The sequence below is a fragment of the Micropterus salmoides genome, unplaced genomic scaffold (genome assembly GCF_014851395.1).
Source record: "Micropterus salmoides isolate LMB-PRFRI ecotype aquatic unplaced genomic scaffold, ASM1485139v1 Ms_hic_scaffold_8, whole genome shotgun sequence".
NCBI lineage: Eukaryota > Metazoa > Chordata > Actinopteri > Centrarchiformes > Centrarchidae > Micropterus > Micropterus salmoides.
In genome coordinates this window covers 8,243,170-8,262,631 of record NW_024044570.1, presented here as the reverse complement: position 1 = coordinate 8,262,631, position 19,462 = coordinate 8,243,170, and the positions used below count along the sequence as shown (strand labels likewise).

At 40.2% G+C, this 19,462-nt stretch overlaps 2 protein-coding genes across 2 annotated transcripts in view; both read left to right on the top strand.

Moving 5' to 3' along the window:
• Nucleotides 1–216: 216 nt before the first annotated feature.
• Nucleotides 217–6,845, top strand: wee1 (WEE1 G2 checkpoint kinase). Its single transcript, XM_038706520.1, has 10 exons — nucleotides 217–1,192; nucleotides 1,881–2,095; nucleotides 2,503–2,569; nucleotides 3,033–3,205; nucleotides 3,663–3,931; nucleotides 4,125–4,214; nucleotides 4,326–4,411; nucleotides 4,511–4,681; nucleotides 5,046–5,191; nucleotides 5,679–6,845. The coding sequence occupies exons 1-10, from the start codon at nucleotides 704–706 to the stop codon at nucleotides 5,833–5,835; spliced, it is 1,863 nt and encodes a 620-aa protein (XP_038562448.1). The 5' UTR covers nucleotides 217–703; the 3' UTR covers nucleotides 5,836–6,845.
• A 3,145-nt stretch (nucleotides 6,846–9,990) lies between these two features.
• Nucleotides 9,991–19,462, top strand: part of swap70b (switching B cell complex subunit SWAP70b) — a 32,243-nt gene continuing 22,771 nt past the window's right edge. The window contains exons 1-2 of the mRNA XM_038705823.1: nucleotides 9,991–10,161; nucleotides 12,697–12,837. Coding sequence (XP_038561751.1) covers nucleotides 10,066–10,161; nucleotides 12,697–12,837 — 237 coding nt within the window. The 5' untranslated portion in view covers nucleotides 9,991–10,065. The remainder of the gene's footprint in view (nucleotides 10,162–12,696; nucleotides 12,838–19,462) is intronic.

Below are 19,462 nucleotides of genomic sequence, written 5' to 3'. Positions count from 1 at the left end.
TAATGGGTGCGTTGTCTCGAAGTTAATGTAATAGTGTGACTCCGCCGGCCAGATGAAAAGCACGCCTTCGCGCCATGTTGTTGCTCAGCCACTCAGACACCGATGACGTAAGCGCCTCCCGAAACCTCTCTGGAACGCCCAGCTTTCAAAATTTCGAGACGAGCGCTGATTGGCCGCGCTGGGACATGTGACCAACGGTCGCGGGAAGTCCTTTGCCACGCGCGTGATAGGAAGAGGACAGCTCCTGACTCATTCAAACTTTTTTTTTTGGTAAACATTGGTATGGTTTTATTGCGGGAAGACGTGTTTCTGTGTCGGTGAGCAATCAACAAGGTGGTGACGGATACCGATACTCGACTGGACCCGGTAGTATTTGTTTATAGCTTTAAGACCAATCGGACGTTGTTCTTACGGTGAATCCTTCTACTAGTCTGGGCCCCATTTCTCAGCGTTGGATGGGCGTGTAGCAAACAAGTTAACTTTTTCTGGGATGCTAGCGGAGCTTTAACCGTCTCTTAGACGTTTTTGGATACGTTTTTCTTTTTCAATCGATACCTTCATTTCAAGGTAGTTAAAAGTTGACTAGCTTTGTGTTGTTTTTTTTTGCGAGAAACGCTAACGTTACTACTACTACAACAGTAGTAGTCGGGGTGCTACCGCGTGATTTTTCACGTCGACGAAGCCGGGGTTTAAATCCTGAAAAATGTCGAGCTACAGTCGCCAGCGGCACGGATCACCGTCCCCGAAAGATCGCCCAATTCGTCAAAAATTACAGTTTATATCCAGCGACGGGGAAGACGAACCCATTGAGGACGTAAACAACAGCACCGGAGGAGAGTCTGGCTTCACGGAGATGGATTCCCCGACACCTGCGCGACGGGACACTGTCGAGAAACGGCTGGAAGGGAGCAGCAGTCCACTGAATCAGTCCGGAGGGGACGACGACGTGGAGCTGTGGGACGAAGAGAGTTTTGGTTCCCCGTCCCACCTTCGGTCACCGAGCAGCGTTATATTCGCTAACTGCTCGCCCTCACCGAGGAAAACTTCTCGGCTGTACGGAGGGTCACCGGAGCGGTCATACATCCAGGACGACGGGGAAGGATCCAGCTCCCCGATCCCAGACTGTCCCGACACACCTCCACACAAAACCTTCAGAAAACTCAGACTTTTTGACACACCGCACACGCCAAAGGTTTGTATTTGTTGATATGAAACATATCAGTTGTTCAGTCTAAAGTTTATTTGAGATCAGTTGCAGGATTTACTTGAATAATGTTTGCAAACTTTTTGTGTCAGCTCATGTAATCTTGCAAAAAAAAAAAACTCCCCTTTTTTTTTTAGAGTAGAAAAATGTTTTCTCTAAATATCTCAAAGTATCTTGAGCTGTTTGTACTTGCAAAACAACTTCACAGAACATTTTTGAGTGAAACACATTATGGAAATATCTCAATGTATCTGAGTCACTGATTCAGTTGCTTCTGGATCAGATGTTGAACTGGAATCTGATTAAAACCAAGACTGCACAAACAATTAGGTACTTTTTTCTTTTTCTTTTAAATCCAGGGGATAGTTATGCTGTGTCAGTTAACCACAGTGACCCACTTAAAGTACAACTGTACTGTTGCATAATGGTCTCACTGTAGTCAGCCAGCCATATAATTTGGTCACCTGGAGTTTTTATGTCTGGGCATGTTTTTTTTTTATCAGTGATTACTACATTACACAACACAAGCACCCAAGTTTAGATACTCCTCAAACTTTACTCAGGAGCTATCAATCATATTGTTTGTTAATTAGCCTTTTCATGTAGTATATAGTCTCCATTTAAAATTTATTTTATACTTTATTAACAATAAATCTGCCCCCCCCCCCCCCCCCAGAGTTTGCTGTCCAGAGCTAGGACCTCCGGCCCAGGATCCTCCAGCAGGAGAGTTGCCCTGTTCAAGAATGTAGAGTCTTCAGGAAAGTCACTCACAGACAGCAACAGGAGACAGCAGACCCCTCTGGTCAACTTTAACCCCTTCACACCCGATTCCCTCCTCATCCAGTCTGCAACACAACAGAGAAACAACAGGAAGCGGTCGCACTGGAATGAGTAAGTTGCACAGATGTTGATGAAATCCCCAAAACATGTTGTACCTAAAACATTTGCATACTGTAGTGCTTTTTCAAAATGGCTGGAGGAGTTGACATGCTGCAGTCAATATTTTGGTTGCATACTTCCCACCCTGGTCAGTTTGTTTAATAATGTTTCAGAAGCTGTTAATCACACCAGTCAGAGCTGTGCTGCACAACTTTTACCTGTTCTCTTGAACACAGACCAAACCCATTGTTGTAATAACCAGATACGTTAAAGCCGTTGACTAAAGCCAGGGGTTTTTGGCAGGGAACCAAGACCTCATGGTTAGTGGTGAACTCTGCCATGTGCCTGTGCAGCCCCAGGTGCTGCCCCCTGCTGTACAGAATGTTAACCAACAGCCTCTATTGTCTTTGATCTGTCAGCTCTTGTGGAGAAGACATGGAGGCAAGTGACGGTGAGGGAGAGGAGGAAGTTTTGCCGCCATCAAAGGTAATACATGTTCATGTTATTTGCATTATTTACACATACCTTTTACATTGAGGGAAATAGTTAGTTTAGTAGGCACTTGTAACATTTTGCAGAAAGCTCAAAACTTTGCTTTAGAGCAGCAGCATTTGGATTATTTATTATTCTGTTGATTGTTTTTTTTAGTCAGTTAACTGATATGTAGCCTATGAAAACCTAAAAGACATAATACAATTACCTAGGGTGCAAGTTGATGTCTTAAAATTGTTGTTTTTACATCCCTATTTTTATAATTTAATATATTTTGTTAAGTGCAAAATATATGAACAAAATCACTATTCTACATAATTTTATATGTGGATTAAATCAAACCAATTTGCAGAGGAAACCTCCAATGTGCTGTTGTAAAGCAAGTGGAAACTAATAGCTTTAAACTATTTTAATGTTTTTAATAAATGTGTTGTAAAACTCTTCTGCCCTTTTTTAGAGAATCACCATGATGGAAAGCAACATGATGTCCAGGTACGCCTCAGAGTTCCTCGAGCTGGAGAAGATCGGCTGTGGGGAGTTTGGTGCTGTGTTCAAGTGTGTGAAGAGAATCGATGGCTGCATTTATGCCATCAAGAGATCAAAGAAACCTCTGGCAGGATCAGTAGACGAGTAAGTTGAGTTTATAACAATCTGAAAAACTCTTACAAAAGGATTGCAATCTTATTTTGGGTACTTGTTGTTACCTGAAGTCCAGCGTCCAAAGTGTGAAGTGATTCAGCATATTAGAATAAAATGTAATTCAAATTGTTTATTTCAGTTCAATAATAAAAGAAAGCAACAAGAACAACAACAATGGTGATTGAGCAAGAAGAAAAAATGGGGATGGGGGGGACAAGACCGTAGTTAAGTTAGGTCTTAGTGAGTTGAATTATGTTATAAAGGGACAAGAATTGAAAATGGTCTAAAGCTGATGTAATTTCGTCAGATGTGATGTTTTAAATCTTGACTTTCTCCCTCAGTGTTCTGTATGATCCTTTGCTAAATTAGAAAGACTGAGGCTCCTTTTTCTTTTACCTACAAAACCAGGCGTGTCTTTAATTACACAACCTGTTCCCCTCCTCCGCAGACAGAACGCCTTACGGGAGGTGTATGCCCACGCTGTGCTCGGCCAACATCCCCACGTGGTGCGCTACTACTCGGCCTGGGCCGAGGACGACCACATGCTCATTCAGAACGAGTACTGCAACGGCGGCACGCTATCTGACGTCATCGCAGAGAACTACAGGCGGCTCAGTTACCTGTCCGAGCTGGAGCTGAAAGATCTGCTGCTGCAAGTTACACGCGGACTCAAGTACATCCACTCTACTTCTCTGGTACACATGGACATCAAGCCCAGTGAGTACTTAAGGATGTTATAATGATAGTAATTTTAGTAGAGATAAGTATATTTGTAAAGACCTTTTGAAGGGAGGAATTGGACATTATTAGCTTGTGCATCAAAATGACAAGAACACAACTTGGAGCTTGAGTCTTAACATCAATGTTTTCTGGTCAGAAACTAATGGAAATGTTAACATCTTTGTCCCAGGCAACATCTTTATTTCACGGAAGGCTTTAGCCAACTGCGATGAATGTGATGACGATGACGGACGGATCACCAGTGCGGTCTACAAAATAGGTAAGCTACCTCAACAGTTTTTGTGTAATATCTGTGGTTCATTTTGAGCGATTTGTTTTTTTTTTTTAAAGTACTCTGCTTAAATCTGTACTGTATGTGCTCCCTCTCCAGGTGATCTTGGTCATGTGACAAGAGTGAACAATCCACAAGTGGAGGAGGGCGACAGCAGATACCTGGCCAATGAAGTTTTACAAGAGGTTTGTCATCTTGCTTTAAAAACTGCCTTTAAATTTGGGATGATAGAGCTTCACAGGGGTCCTAATATTTCTCCTTATTTGTGTGATTTTTCTTTGTAGGACTACAGTAACTTGACGAAGGCGGACATCTTTGCTCTGGCTCTGACTGTTGTCAGCGCTTCGGGGGCGGAGCCTCTTCCCACCAACGGAGACAAATGGCACGAGATCCGACAGGGCAAACTCCCCGCCATCCCCCAAGTGCTTTCTCCAGAGTTTCTCAGTCTTCTCAAGGTAACAGTCAAGTCTGTCTTTGCTTTATCTCTTTCTTTCAGCTATGTGAGGACTGGAGTTGTCATTTGGGCCTTGTTTTATCTCCTGTCAGTGTGTCTGCATTTTATTTTCTAAATTCATGAAATTGTTTTGGGTTAAGCCCCTAAAGCAGATGTTAACTATTTTTTTGGTAAAGGGATCTATAACATAACTTAATTCATTTATTTGAACAAAAGTAAGTTAATGGAAACATCCTTGGTGCTGAGCCGATTAGTTGACCAACAGGAAATTCAGTTAAATAAACTGAGTCATTTCTACAGGCTGACGGGTTTGTGCTTTTCCTTTTCATTGACTTAATCTTATTTTTATTTTTTTTTTCTTTCAGCTGATGATCCACCCCGATCAAAGCAGACGACCATCAACGTCCGACCTCATCAAACACCCGGTGCTCCTCACTGCTGCCAGAATGAGCGCTGACCAGCTCAGAGTTGAGCTCAATGCAGAGAAGTTCAAGAACGCACTGCTCCAGAAGTAAGTTTAGAACCGCGCAGAAAAAAATATTGTTTGAGGAAATTGTTTAAACAATAAAAAAAAAAATACCAATTATTATTTCTGTGTTCCAGCTTTCTGTAAAGCTGAAATGTTGTTCAGATAATTAATCAGCAACATTTTTTCTTAGAAATATTCACGTAAGCCATTTTTAAGCAAAAATGGTAAAATTTTCTAAACTTTTAAGGCACAAAATAAGACACTTTCTTCTAACACAGACTAAACGATTAATTGAAAATTGTTAGATTAATTGACAAACTGTTTGCTGCACCTCTAATTTTCTTAATTTCCTTGTTTTATGTGATAATCTGAATCACATTGTGTTATATGGAATATTAATACATTTTTAAATCTGTGAATTGACTTTAGTGTTTAGTAGCAGCACCACTGGAGATTAATTGATCATGAAAATAATGTTAATGTAAAATGGTCTCATTAATGCTTAACTGTTTTCCTTTATCTTCCTCAGGGAGCTGAAGAAGGCCCAGATGGCTAGAGCTGCAGCAGAAGAGAAGGTTTTGTCCACCGACAGGATCCTGACCCGCTCCACGGTCCAGGCGAACCCCAGAACCTCCAGACTCATCGGCAAGAAGATGAACCGGTCGGTCAGCCTCACCATCTACTAAGACTTTAATCCACCCTGACAGGAAGTGAAACACGAAGGCTCGTGGACCTTTTTAAACAGACTTGGTTGAGATGAAACAACCTCTTTTGTTTTTCTTTGAGGAGAACCTTGTCAGTTGTGGTGTTGGGTTCCTCCGCCCAATCAAAGGTGTTGACTGTTGCCGCACCAAACTGGAACTCATGTCGATAGACTCTCATTGCCAACGTAGTCCGGCCCTTTTTCCGATGGACTTTTGTCATTCCTCAAAGGTAGTCATTGTACCTTTTTACACTTTGTCATTCCTTGAATTTGCATAGACGTCAGGCGCTCTCTCCGTTTCTGTCCTTGCACTTCCCTCGACAAAGCCGAAGCCTGTTGGCAGCGGATCAAACCCGCACTGAAGCTCTCTTCAGTGCGAATGTACTTGCCGTAGGCGTGCGCACCTTACTGCCTGTCAAATGCCTGATGCTGGGTACCAGAGGATCTGAGGACTGACTGTGTCTGTTTGTGTAATGGAGCACTTTGGAGGCAACACGTGGAACTTGCCAAATTTTTCTTTTTTTAAAGAAAGAACAAACCTGCTGCTATTGATGTTTTGTGTGTATCAGGGTTTGGCCAGTTTCAGGTTGGATCAGTCTAGAGGTTATTGGCTCTTATTTTCAAGTAGCAGGATTCCGTTTCCGCCCCATTTAGTGTCTTATGATTCTGGTCAGAACAAAATGGATCATGCCATTTACGGAAAATCATCAGTTTGTTTTGAAGTACAAACACCAGTGAGCTAACTCATTAGCATCGATCTGTACTGTTTCAATTGTCCCTGTTGATTGGTGCTGCCAACCCTGCCTGTAGCATTAGAACAATCATTGTCCTGTTCTTTCTCATGTGTTCTGTTAGGTGTCTTTTCCTTCCATGAGGCTCCTCTTTAATTATTGTTTAGAAAGGTATTCCTCATCTTGTTCTTTTAACCTCTAACACAAAACCGTTGTTGTAACCTGTACATATGTTCTTTTAATAAACTTCTCACCATCTACACTTTGTTCTGTGTGGTTTTGTGATTTATAGAAGGAACTCCCCTTCACAAAGACCGTAAATCTGTCCTATTAAAGAGTTTTAGTCGTCAGCACACACATTTATTTTATTTATTTAAAGGGGACCGTGCATATTAATTGATATCTTAGCTTTTCAGCAATGTAAATATGCCAGAATTAGCCCGATGGCTATTTTACATCTGTAGTCCCCGGCAGCTCATCACAAAGTACAAGGTAACACGGCTAAACATTAAATTAGATGTATGATACAACAGAATTTAAGCGCCACCACAATTTTTTCAGAATCATATTCTAAAAGATACCACAGTTTTGTAGACGGGTTATATGATTTAAAGTGATGTTTATTCAGTAAAGTGCCATTCTATGAAATTAAGTACACTTTAATTATGTTAAAGTGCTATTTAGTGCAGTAAAGTGCTGCATCTACAGTAGTTTGGTTAACACACATACATTACAACAGAGTCAGTATTCACAAATTTGATGTGTCTTGGGCCACATTGAAAACATCACTATTTTAACTAGTTATTTGTTTTATACACAAATAAATGCCAAAGCCATCATGAACGGCGCCACATTATTAAATTTGCGGATGACTCGGTCATTGTGTCCCTCCTCAGTAGTGATGACCCTGAACACGGTCCTGTAGTGAAGGATTTTATTGATTGGTGTAAATCCTCTGTTTTAAATATTAATGTGGCAAAAACGAAAGAGATGTGCATCGAATTCAGTAGAAACCCCACCGTCATTTCCCCTGTTGTAATGGACAACCAGCCAGTTGAACTAGTGCGGCAGTACAAATATCTTGGGACTGTGATCGACAGTAAACTGTGCTTTGAGTACCAGGTTGATGCTGTGTGTAAAACAACGCATGCACTTTCTTGGTAAGCTTCGCAGTTTTAATGTTGACACTGTTTTTATGAAAATGTTTTATTCCTGTTTTATTGAATCCGTTCTCACTTCCTCTTATCTGCTGGCACGGGTCACTTTCCATTAAACAGAAAAATCGCATGCAAGGTATTGTGAAGGTATGCAGCAAAATTGTTGGCACACCCTTGAAGATGACCTACATGACCTGTTTAAGGTCAGATCCTTGAAGAAGGCGAGAGCCATCCTGGCTGATCCCAGTCATCCTTTGTGGGGTGAATTTATGCTGCTGCCATCCGGGCACAGATATAGTCTGCCGCGATGCAGAACAAGCAGATTAAAAAGGTCATTCATCCCGGCTGTTATCACCATTGTTTATAATACCCTGTAAATTCAATTTTAAATTATACTGTACTGTGGTTGTGTTTATTGTTGTGGTCTGATAAATATATTTGTTACTGCTGGCTGTAATGCAAATTGCCCCTCGGGGATAATAAAGTTACCTTACCTTACTTACTACACTGCTAAAAATAAATAAATAAGGGAACACTTAATAATTACAGTATAACATGCCAGTTTAACTTCAGGGACATCAGTCTGTCCAGTTAAGAAGTAGTGTCAATCAGGGTCACTTATTTTGGTGTAAATTTGCAGGTGGTGGCCACAGACAATTGCTCTCTACTTATCCTTTCTGACTGTTCTCTAGTTTTGTGTTTAGCGAGTGTCCTTATCACTACTGGTGGCCTGCAACCAATGCAGGTTGCACAGGTAGCTCCTCCAGGATGTCACATCCATACGTGGCTTCGCAAGAAGGTTTGCTCAAAAGTCTCAAGAGCATGGAGGAGATACCAGGAGATGAGCCGTTGAAGAGCATCAACAAACCAGCAGCAGGACCGGTATCAGAGCCCTACAAAGTGACCTCCAGCGGGCTAGTGGTGCGCATGTTTCTGACCAAACTGTCAGAAACGGACTCCATGAGTGTGGCATGAAGGCCCATCGTCCTCTAGTGGGATCACAGCCTAGCACCGTGCAGCTCGATTGGCATTCACCATAAATTGGCAGGTCCGCCACTGGTGCCCCGTTCTCTTCACATCTGAGAGCTGGTTCACACTGAGCACATGTTGAATGAGTCAGGAGACGCCGTGGTGAACGCTAAGCTGCCTGAAACATCATCCAGCATGACCGGTTCGGCGTTGGGTCAGTGATGGTCTGGGGAGGCATGTGCTTGGAGGGTCGCACAGACCTTTACGTGCTAGTTTATGGTAACCTGACTGCTGTTAGGTACTGGGATGAAATCCTCAGAGCCATTGTCAGACTGGTGCAGTGGGCCCTGGGTTCCTCCTGTTGCAGGACGATGCGAGTGTGTAGGCGGTTTCTGGATTACAAAGTAATTGATCCCATAGATGGCCCCAGACCTGAATCCAGATGAGAACTTCTGGGACATTATGTATTGGTGGATCTGACACTGCTAAGCTCACTGATGCCCTGATCCAAGTCTGGGAGAAGATCCCCCAGGAAGGACACCCTCCACCCTCTCATCAGGAGCAAGCCAGATGTTGTCATGAGTGCATACAGGCAGGTGATTGATTGATTCCAGCCCTCAGTCAGTTGGTGATTTTAGTTTCCACTGGCCATTGTTCTCAACAAATTATAAAACAAACAGTAAATATTTTGAACTTTGAACTATTTCGTTCATCTAGATCTGATGTGTGATTTATTAAATGTTCCCTTTTTTTTTGAGCAGTGTATATCAGGTATAAGGTAAATAAATACACTCACTTGCCACTTGTTTCTTACATTGGCTGACACTTGGCTAAATCTGATGTAGTACAACAGTCCTGCAGTGAATCCTCCCTCCATGAAGGATTTCATGTTCAATTTGAGTTGAAACTGATTTAGAGAGATGCTGATTTTCCTTGATGATCATCTGCGCTTTGTGTACTGCATTTTATTATACTGATATGATTCCACTTGTGCATTTTCACTTTCCCCTGTATTTTAAATGCTTTCTGTACACGTGTGGAACTTATTTTGAGCTCTGTAGGAGTTAAAGGTGTGAGTGATCCAGAATTGATTTGTAAAACAGGCTGAAGGGCTAAAATCTATATGGACATAAAACACACTCCTCATATGACGCAGACAGGAGTTTTCGGTGCGTGCTTTTTCTCTCGCTGAGCGGTGCTGCAGCTCTTCAATCATAATCAGGCAGAAAAAAGTGTCTGACAGCGCGTCATGTGACTTTTCCTCATGGTCTCCAACTGAGACAGTTCAGACACTCGGAGACCGTGAGAGGAAGGAGTCAGACACCAACCACAAGAGACAAGTTTAAGTTCACCATCATGGCCCTGCGGGACGAACTTTTAAAGTCTATCTGGCACGCGTTCACCGCACTGGACGTGGACAAAAGCGGGAAAGTCTCCAAATCTCAGCTGAAGGTAATCTACCTACTTTACGCATTTGTTTAGGAGCTTGTGTTTGGCTAAGCAGGAAACTCCCATCACTGTAGTCTCAGCGTTTGGTATCTTTTGTGTACATTTAAAAATGATCAGTTATGTTGAACCAAATTTCTTTGTGGGATAAAACACAAAGTGCGCGTGAAGCGACAGGAGCTGCAGAGACGCACCTGTTGGTAGTCTTTACTCTGATTAATGTGACTTCTGCATGTTGCATTTGACTGTTATTGAAGTAAAACCATCTAAGATTAAACTAAGTTTTTATTTTGAAGTAATTAGAATAGTATTTAATCTCCGATATTAAAACTACCCGCATCACAGCACCAGCCCCTAAATCTCTTTATGACAATGCAGACATGCTAAAGTGATGCAAACAGAGATAACAAAGCCGGATCTTTTACTCCAGTAAAACCCACTGTATCATAAGAGTAGGCCTAGTGTTTCTCGTCCACTAAAGCAGAATTTTACCGTTACTGTAACTAATGATTATTTTTATTATGGGTTATTCTGCTAATTATATTCTCGAATAATAAATACATTGTTTGGTTTGTTTAAAAAAATCTGAGTACAAAGTTGTGTATTTGTCATTATACAGCACAAGGCTGCATAACGAAACGAGATTTGTAGTCCCTTCATGCTATGCACACACCGGTACACCCAGAACATTCCGCAGTGCGTTTTTTCAATTTGCATCTGGGGTTAATGTAAACAGCAGCAACCAGATGATAGTATGAAAGTTTCATCTTCACAACAGTCTGACATTTTGGTCCATCTTGGCTGTTTGAGCACCAAGTATCATCGATGTGTTCCAAAATCTGTATTAATTTGTAGAGTAACTAAAGCTGTCAAATGAATATAGTGTAGTAAAAAGTACACAATTTAAGTATAAAGAGGCATGAAAAGAAGATTCTAAGTACAAGTACCTCAAATTTGTAGTTAAGTACAGTACTGAATAATCTGCCCATAGAGCTCATATGTGATCATTGTTATGTTAACATGATAATTAAGCTCCATGTCAGCAAACTATTCTCAGGATCGTTGACCTGTATTCATGTCAGATATGTCACCTTTTACTGGCTTTTTAGAGGGAAAACAAGTTAAATAATTGTTCATCAGAAGTCAATTGGATCAATGGTCACACTAAAGTAAAGTACTATGTTGTACACAACTTCATGGCACACCCACATATTTCAAGCTCTGTGACAGCCAAACATTGTGCAGCAGCAGCAAAAATCAACAATAAAGGTCAAGTGTTGAGGTCAGCAGCTTCTGAATTTGAAATACTTTCAGTCGTAACAGTCGTTACACCGACCGGTTTCCTCAGCTGTGAAAGAGGTGGAACTCCCTCTTCTCTGACTGGTTATTATTGCTAACACTCTGCTGTCTACATAGTCCCCTCTGTGTCGACCCATGTCATCTGAATGCAACAAACGTCAAAAGGTAAACTGGGAAATACGGGAAATCACAAAATGTGAGTTCACTGGAACAAATTGATCAACAAAGTCATTCCAGACACGTGTTGGACTTCATGGATGGAAATATACCCAAATATCCAAGGGTGGGATTTAAATAAGAAGTAGCACTAAGTTACTGGAGCACGTCACATTTTTCACATTTAAAGAACTAATTATTTTATCAGAATAGGTAAATATTTCATGTACTTTTGAGTCAAGTTTATTCGTCACATGCAATCATATAAGGTCACAGTGAAATGTCATCAGGCAACTTCTTTCAATTTCTTTCATTTCCAAAGTTTATGCTGATCATCGCTTCCACTTTGTTATACTACCACTAACGGTTGACCGTGGAATATTTAGTAGTGAGAAAATTTCACTAATGGCCTTACTGCACAGTTGGCAACCTATCACGGTACGAGACTTGAATTCACTGAGCTCCTAAGAGTGATCCATTTTTTCACAAATGTTTGTAGACGCAGTCTGCATGCCTAGGTGCTTGATTTTTATACACCTGTGGCCATTAAAGGGATTGAACACCTGAATTCAAAGATTCAGAGGGGTGTCCTAAACGTTTTGGCAATATAGTGTATATCAAGCATAACACAGCCAATTAACCAGGCAGTGAGGGCGTCTGTAAGTTGCTGTGGAGTTGCATAATGGAAAATAGGACCAGCGGTTTTGGAGCTCGGTCGTTTTAAAGGACTAAAAGTCAGCCGCATCCACTACAAAATGAAAATCTAGAGAACTCTTTTTAAGGTCCTCCTTTTTTGGGGAAATCCAGGCATCTATGCAAGATATGTAACGCATCAAATTTCAATAGAACAAGGGCTACAGAAATATTTTTGACCATCTAACTGATTATAATATTTACCTATTCTTACAAAATGAGTTCCTCAAATATGGCTCTAGTAGGATTCTCCTAAGTCCTTAGGTGAAAGGTAAAACTGCACCTTCATTCAAACCTTGATTAAATGAAATTAATTGAACGTAGTGGCAGATTATTTTAAAATAAAAAGTCAGTTATATGATCAATGATAGAAGATTTTTCCCATTATTCCAGGTGCTGTCCCACAACTTGTGCACAGTGATGAAGATCCCGCATGACCCTGTTGCGCTGGAGGAGCACTTTAAAGACGACGATGAGGGTCCCGTCTCCACCCAGGGATACATGCCGTACTTGAACAAGTTCATCCTGGATAAGGTCAGCCTACACCGACTCTTGCTGGAATAACACTTCATAGTACTATCACACTCCCGACAGAGTAGATGCAAGGGTCGTCTGTGAGAAGTTTACATGTTCCATTGCCCATGACATGACGTGCCAAGGCACTAACCTCAGAGATGGGTCAAATGCAGTGGGCAAATTCCCCCAATGGGATTAATAAAGTATTGATCAACGCCACCATAACTGGAGATGCAAGGTCTGCAGTCTTCAGTGATAGTATATTATAATTAACAAACCACATAACAGAGGCGAAAATAATGGTCCATGGTTTTGAAATCAGAGATTTGTTTTAGGCTAAGTGAGTCACCAGTCTGTGCTGTAAGTGACTATTCATCTCTTTATATGGACAAGGATACATAATCAGGAGAACAAAAATACAGAAGGACTGAAAAGGCTGCAGTTGTTAGCTTGTGCTCACAGCAAGAAGCTTCATGAGGAGCAGCAAGTGCTTTACAGCCTTTGTTTTGCCCTGGGTTTTGTCTCTCAGGCAAGCTGCCCTAACCTCTGATTGTGGGAGCTTGTTTGGGGTGTAATGCAGAGGGCGAGGGGGCTTTCTGCAAACATTATTAAGATGGAAAAATACGTAGCTTCAACCTCCTCTACATGTTTCTTTTTGAGGCAGTAAATGATGGCTTTTTTTCAAATGATTTAAAAAGAGTAAATGCATAATCTGTTAAGTATCCGAGCTCTGTCGGTGAAATGTGTTTATAAGTTGAGTTAGTGCATAAATACTGCAGCAAACACTTTGGCTTACTTGACTTACAGTTCAGGAATTTGATTGGTCCAAAAGTTTTTGTTTTTTTCCCTTTCATTTGAATTCCATTGAAACGTTATCTGTTGTCTGATGATGCAGCAAATCTTCATTTAAGGCACGGCTGATGAAATGTTCACTGCGGTGCTGGTGACACACACTCTATTGTGTCCATCAGACATTGTACTGAGCTCAGACAGCAAACAAAGCCAGTAATTGTCTTTTCAGACCATGTGACTTTCAAGGTTGACTGTGCTTAAGCACCAAGCATCATCTGTGTAAAACACAGCCTCCTCTCATCTTGCTGGAGTCTTGCGCTGACAGCTCAGAACACGGATCGCCTGCTGAGTGCTTGGCCAGACTGTGTTGATGAGGCAGGTCTCTGAAGATGTGGGCACAGCAGTGTCTGATTTAACGTTGTTTGGTCAAACTGAGTCCCGTTTTGTCCAGACTGGATCTTTAGGTGAAGCCTTCAGTCAAAGCTGGACCAACTTGGCTCCTATTGAGGCTTTCTTTCATCTCCTCTGAGCGAACACCACCGTGGCGCCTGGTCCAGTTGATCTGGTGGATCAACTGCTCTTTAATTCAAAAACCAGGAAAAAATCATTGAAACTTTTTCAATGATTTTTCAAATATTTCTGTCAGAGGTAATGCATGTTTCGGCAATAAAGCCGGAATAAGGTGAAAACTTTGGCGCTACGGGTTGCTGCTTCTACAAGCGCTGACGGTTTCTAATCTTTAGTCCAGCAGCTTGGTCAAAGATCGTTGTTTTAAACATAGTTTTTAAGGTCATTCCATGTTCTCAGCAGTTTTTGTATTAGATAAATAATTAGATGGAGTTCAGAGTTTGCCACCGAATAATTATAGACTTTTACAGTGTTGGATCATAATCAGTTATTATGCATTTGTAAGATAAATGTATTTATGCGTTTGACTGACGAGCAGAGCAAAAAAAAGTTGTTATAATTTTCAATAATACTATTTTCTTATTCTGTCTTTAAAAAATAAATGTATTATTTAATTTTCAAATGGAGTAGTAATGAAGTAATTTTTCAATAGCCTTTTAAATTTAACTTTTTTATTTTTATTTAACTTGAGCAATGTGCCATCAAAACATTTAATTAAATCCAACACAGAGAAGAAACGGGAGCTCTGATTGGCCACCTGCCATGTGTTGGAAAGGTTGTGGCCAAACAGAGCTCCACTGCCAACTTGTCTTTTAAATTAACCAGCCGGCTTTAAATGAATCACAAAATGGAAACTGTAAATCTTAAAGCAGCAAGCAAATTAATCGTGAGCTGAAATATGATAAACAGTAAATATAAGGGAACAATAAAGTAAAGTTTTTAAAAGCCTTTTTAAAATAACATTTAATTCAGTTTTTTTAAACTTTGTGTCGAGTTGATGAAAAACACTGTAAAAATCTATATTTTTTTCTTGGGGCACACAATGTAGTGTGTGAGTGTTGAATGATCTGCAGTTTGCAGAGTCTATTACAAGATATAAACAAGGTTATTCTGTCTTAATTTTTTTTTTATCAGCTAAAGAGTCAAATTCTTTTTGTGATGTCCAAAGGGTTGTGGCGCTTTGCATGTGACATCATGGAGTAGTGCTGTACTGGTGTCTCAGATTTTGTGATAAATCTGAGACACAATAACACTTTGACACTTGGAGATCTTAACAGTGTATTTACCCTGTAGGATTTTGTCAACATCAAACATGCAGGCAGCAATCTCATGGTCAGCTGTGAAACTTTTTCTTAGCCAGAAATGATTTGCCTTTTTTTCTGTTCCATGAAGACTCAAAAGACTCAGCAATGTCTGAGCAACTTTGGGGTTTCTTTTGCTCTTCAGTTACATCATTAGTTCCTTGTTCATGACTCTTAAGATAGTAAGTAGTTTAAAAAAAGAAGTTGTCTGACGTGTTTAACAGCCAACAACAGTGCATCAGTTCGGTCTGTGTGTGACGCATCGTATACGTCTAGTATTGTCTTGCTCTCCAGCTACATGATTGTTACTCTGATTGAAATCTTCAAACCCAAGACTTCATGTTTTTCAGAGCTGCATCTCTCTCTCAAATGGAAATCTTCTACATGCCTTGTGCATGATTTATATACACATTTCCCCAAAATGCAGTCAGTGTGAGTTTGTACTGACAGACCCCTGGTGGATCGCTGACATTAAGAGGTTCAGCACCTTTTGTTCATTTTTTAACAGGGACTTGTCTTTAAGGAAGTGTACATTGTGGATTTAGGTTCAGGAAGAGAGACATGACGTCATGGGCAGACATTTATAACCTCTCCAACACACACACTTTCCCAAACGCACTCCTGCACGACCATCCCACCCACCCATTGAAGTGGAGCCGCTGGGGAGCGAGGGCGTCGCTCAGTACATTCAACTTCTCTCACTCCTAAGGAAACTCCACCCGGTCACACAAGGAAACTGTGTATGTATGTGCGTGTGTGTAACCACAAACTCAAAAAGCAGGATGACAGGAATCTTAATTTACACATGAATAGAGTTGCTAGTCTAGAAAAACCGAAATCCTTAACAATAACAAAACCTGAGTTACACGCGTCTGTTTGCATGTGTTGTAACCAGGAATCAGTGGTGGAGAGGAACTAAGTACATTTACTCAAGTACCATTTTCTGTTACTTTATACTTTCACTACATTTAAGAGGGAAATATTGTACTTTTGCTTCACTACATTCATTTGATAACTTTAGTTACTTTGCAGATTTTAGATTAATAATTCAACATATCTTATTATTATGGGTTACCTTCACACTGTAATGCACCAATGATTAGACTATAATCCAATTATATAAAATACATCATTCTGAAGTGGGCCATTCTACTTAATGAATAGTTTTACTTCTGGTTCCATAAGTATACTTTTTGGAAATATTACTAGTATTAAAAGTATTTCTATTATTTACTTAAATAAAAGATCGAAGTACTGTAAAATGCTTAAAAATAAAAACCAGAAAACCTAAGCTACACCTTGTGTGTGTTTAATAATACAAATAAGAAGTAATGCTAGACAAAGAATGTGTGTCATCCTAACTGACTCACTTCACTCGTCAGTAAAATAAAAAGCACACCACGAGCATTTTATTTTATCTGAGGACATAGACAATCGCAGATGTGATTGTAGAGCTCAGAAATTCAACACTGAAACACTGAAGACTGTTGATTCGGCAGCAGAGATACAAATGACGTAAAATCTCAGGACTCAGCACTTTGTGGTTTGACGGAGTGTCGCAATCCACTGAAACAACTGATCCTCTGTGACCCTGAAATACCATAATCGTGTGTGTTTTAGAGAGTGAGAGAGCATCACAATGACCAGCTGCAGACCTGCTTTACTTAAACATCGCATTGTTTCCCATATTTTGTATAATTTAGTCTTGAGGACAAGCTGCAAGTCTTTACAAGCAATTTCTGTCTTTCAGGTCCCTTAATTCTGACATGCAGAATAAATGATGATGAATGAAGTTAATAATTTCTACATAGACAACATCCATTTACATTTTATAGGTCTAATAATAAGATATCCAAGCGGTGTGGCCATGAAAGGCCTGCCTGTTGCTATTTTATAAATATATTTTATTGCAGCATGTTGTGTTGCTGTGTTTTTGTGACTCAAGAATCTGTTTCTTCAGTACACTCAGTTGCCATTTTATTAGGTTAACCAAGCTAAAACTAATGCCGTCTAATATAACAGTCCTGCAAAAAATCGAACCTTCATGAAAGTTATAATGTTCAGTTTTCTCTGTTTTACAGAGATGTTGATTCAACTGTATGGCCATTTGCAGGCTGCCATTTGTGGTTCTGTTAAACTGTCACCCTCATTAATATAAACAGCAGGGACAAAATACCACAAAGTTGAATCAAGACCTCACTAAAACTGTTAGAAACTGAACATTATAACCTTCATGAAGGGAGGATTTATTGCAGGGCCTTATATAATGGATATAGTGATTCTACAAAGTGATGTTGCTGTTGAATTATATTGTTGTGGAGGCAGAAATCTCAAACCGATACATCAAAATATAAACAAATCAAACCAAAACTAACTGCTAGACCAGTGAGAATTAGAGTGAGGAAAATAATGCCACGAATCTCCAAAATATATCAACTTTTCAAAAACTGCCCCATTTTTATTTTTGTAATTTGGGTGAACTGTACCTTTTTTTTTTCTCTCTCTTTTTTTTTTTTTAAAAGTCAGAAGTCAAGCAATTGTTGAAGTTGAACCAACAACCCCACCAACACCTGCAGGGTGTTTTGCTAGTTTTGTGCTTTGGAGCATTAACAAACTCTACTCATTTCTCCTTTTTAAATGACTCTAATTTCATGCAATGTTGTAATCTGCTGAACACTCAACCATTCCTATCATTGCTGGTGCAGATGTCATTTGCAAAATAAAAAACCTTGATCAAGTTGATTATCAACCTGATAATCCTGTTGAACAAGCCTTTTAATTGTCCTGCTGAGGTCCTGCAAACCGACAACATTGGTTTGACTTTAGTTTTGCTCAGTGGACTTTCTGTTTTGTAAATGCTTCTGCAGGTTTGGGATGCAGAAGATAAGGCTTCTGAATCCTAATGAACATGTGGCAGAGGAGGGGAGGCAGCGCTGACAAGGCTCTCATTGTTCAAGTGTAGAAAGAAAGTGAGAGAGAGAGACTCATGGAAGAAGTGAGTGAGGAATAGAAAAAGACAGAGAGAGAGCCAGCGAGCCACGAGGACAAAGAAAAACAAAACGAGCATGACACAACAATGTTAGACGAAGAGCTGCTCTTTCATAACAAACCCTACTTTCACAACTTAACTACTGTCCCCTCCCCATCTGTCATCCTGCCAGTGTACAGTCAGTCAGCGCTGAATCGTTAGAAACCACAAGTCTCAAACCAAAAGGATGATACAGACTACTTCAGCCTCCACAACATCATGCATGAGTAACAACATGACAGACCAGATTAGACTTTAGTTGTGTTTGAGTCTGTATCTGGTGGCAGTTTGAAATGTGAGTACAGAACATTTATGAGGGGAGGAGCAATGTCACAGCAGCATGCCAAATTTTTGAAGTATTATACACCACCTGTAGGTTGAGCAGAGTGTTAAGAGTTTCATCTTTCAAAAAAACTCCGCAGTTGAACAAATGTCGAAGTTTTATTCGTCTTTCAGCCTGTGAGAAATGCAGCAAAAACTGACAAAATGTCGGACCACACGTAAAACATCTGAAGGGTGTGTTAATGGATTCCAATGCTGACAAATGTTCATGTTAGAATGACAGCATCAAAATATAAAAGTCTTCAGTCAGGCACCAAGTCCTTTTTTTAGTAGTAGTATAGGTGAGTCTACAGCTCTGCCAACTGTGACTTCAGTGCACTTCTTTGTCGGTTTATCAGGTCCATTAGCTAAAACTAATGTAGTCTTATACAACAACCTTCCTATCAATCCTATGTTCATGAAGGTCATAATTTCAGGTTTGAATTTGAAGATAAGAAAGCGGCTTTAACTGATCCTCAGAGAGAGAGAGAGAGAGTTTAAAAATAAGCAAGCAGTACAAATACAGCACCCATGAAAAATATTCACTTCAACTAAGTGCAATGCTCAAAGTCTCAAGTGAGGTGTTGATTCTACTGTATGATCAGTTTGGAGGTTGTAGTTTGTGCTGCTATTATCCTTATTTATATATAACCATAACACGGCTGAACACAATTCCCAAATGGAGATTCTGAGCTTTGAGGAATGTGACAGCTTGACTTTGACGCATTGTATTTACTTATATTTTGGGGAAATATTGTTTTTTTTTGTTTTGTTTTTTTGGACCTACTGAGCA

Bases quoted from the DNA above. Each gene is read 5' to 3' on its own strand.
- wee1 (XM_038706520.1), top strand. From the start codon at position 704: ATGTCGAGCTACAGTCGCCAGCGGCACGGATCACCGTCCCCGAAAGAT. The intron at 2,096-2,502 runs GTAAGTTGCACA...TTGATCTGTCAG, and splicing joins AAGCGGTCGCACTGGAATGA to CTCTTGTGGAGAAGACATGG. The intron at 5,192-5,678 runs GTAAGTTTAGAA...TATCTTCCTCAG, and splicing joins AAGAACGCACTGCTCCAGAA to GGAGCTGAAGAAGGCCCAGA.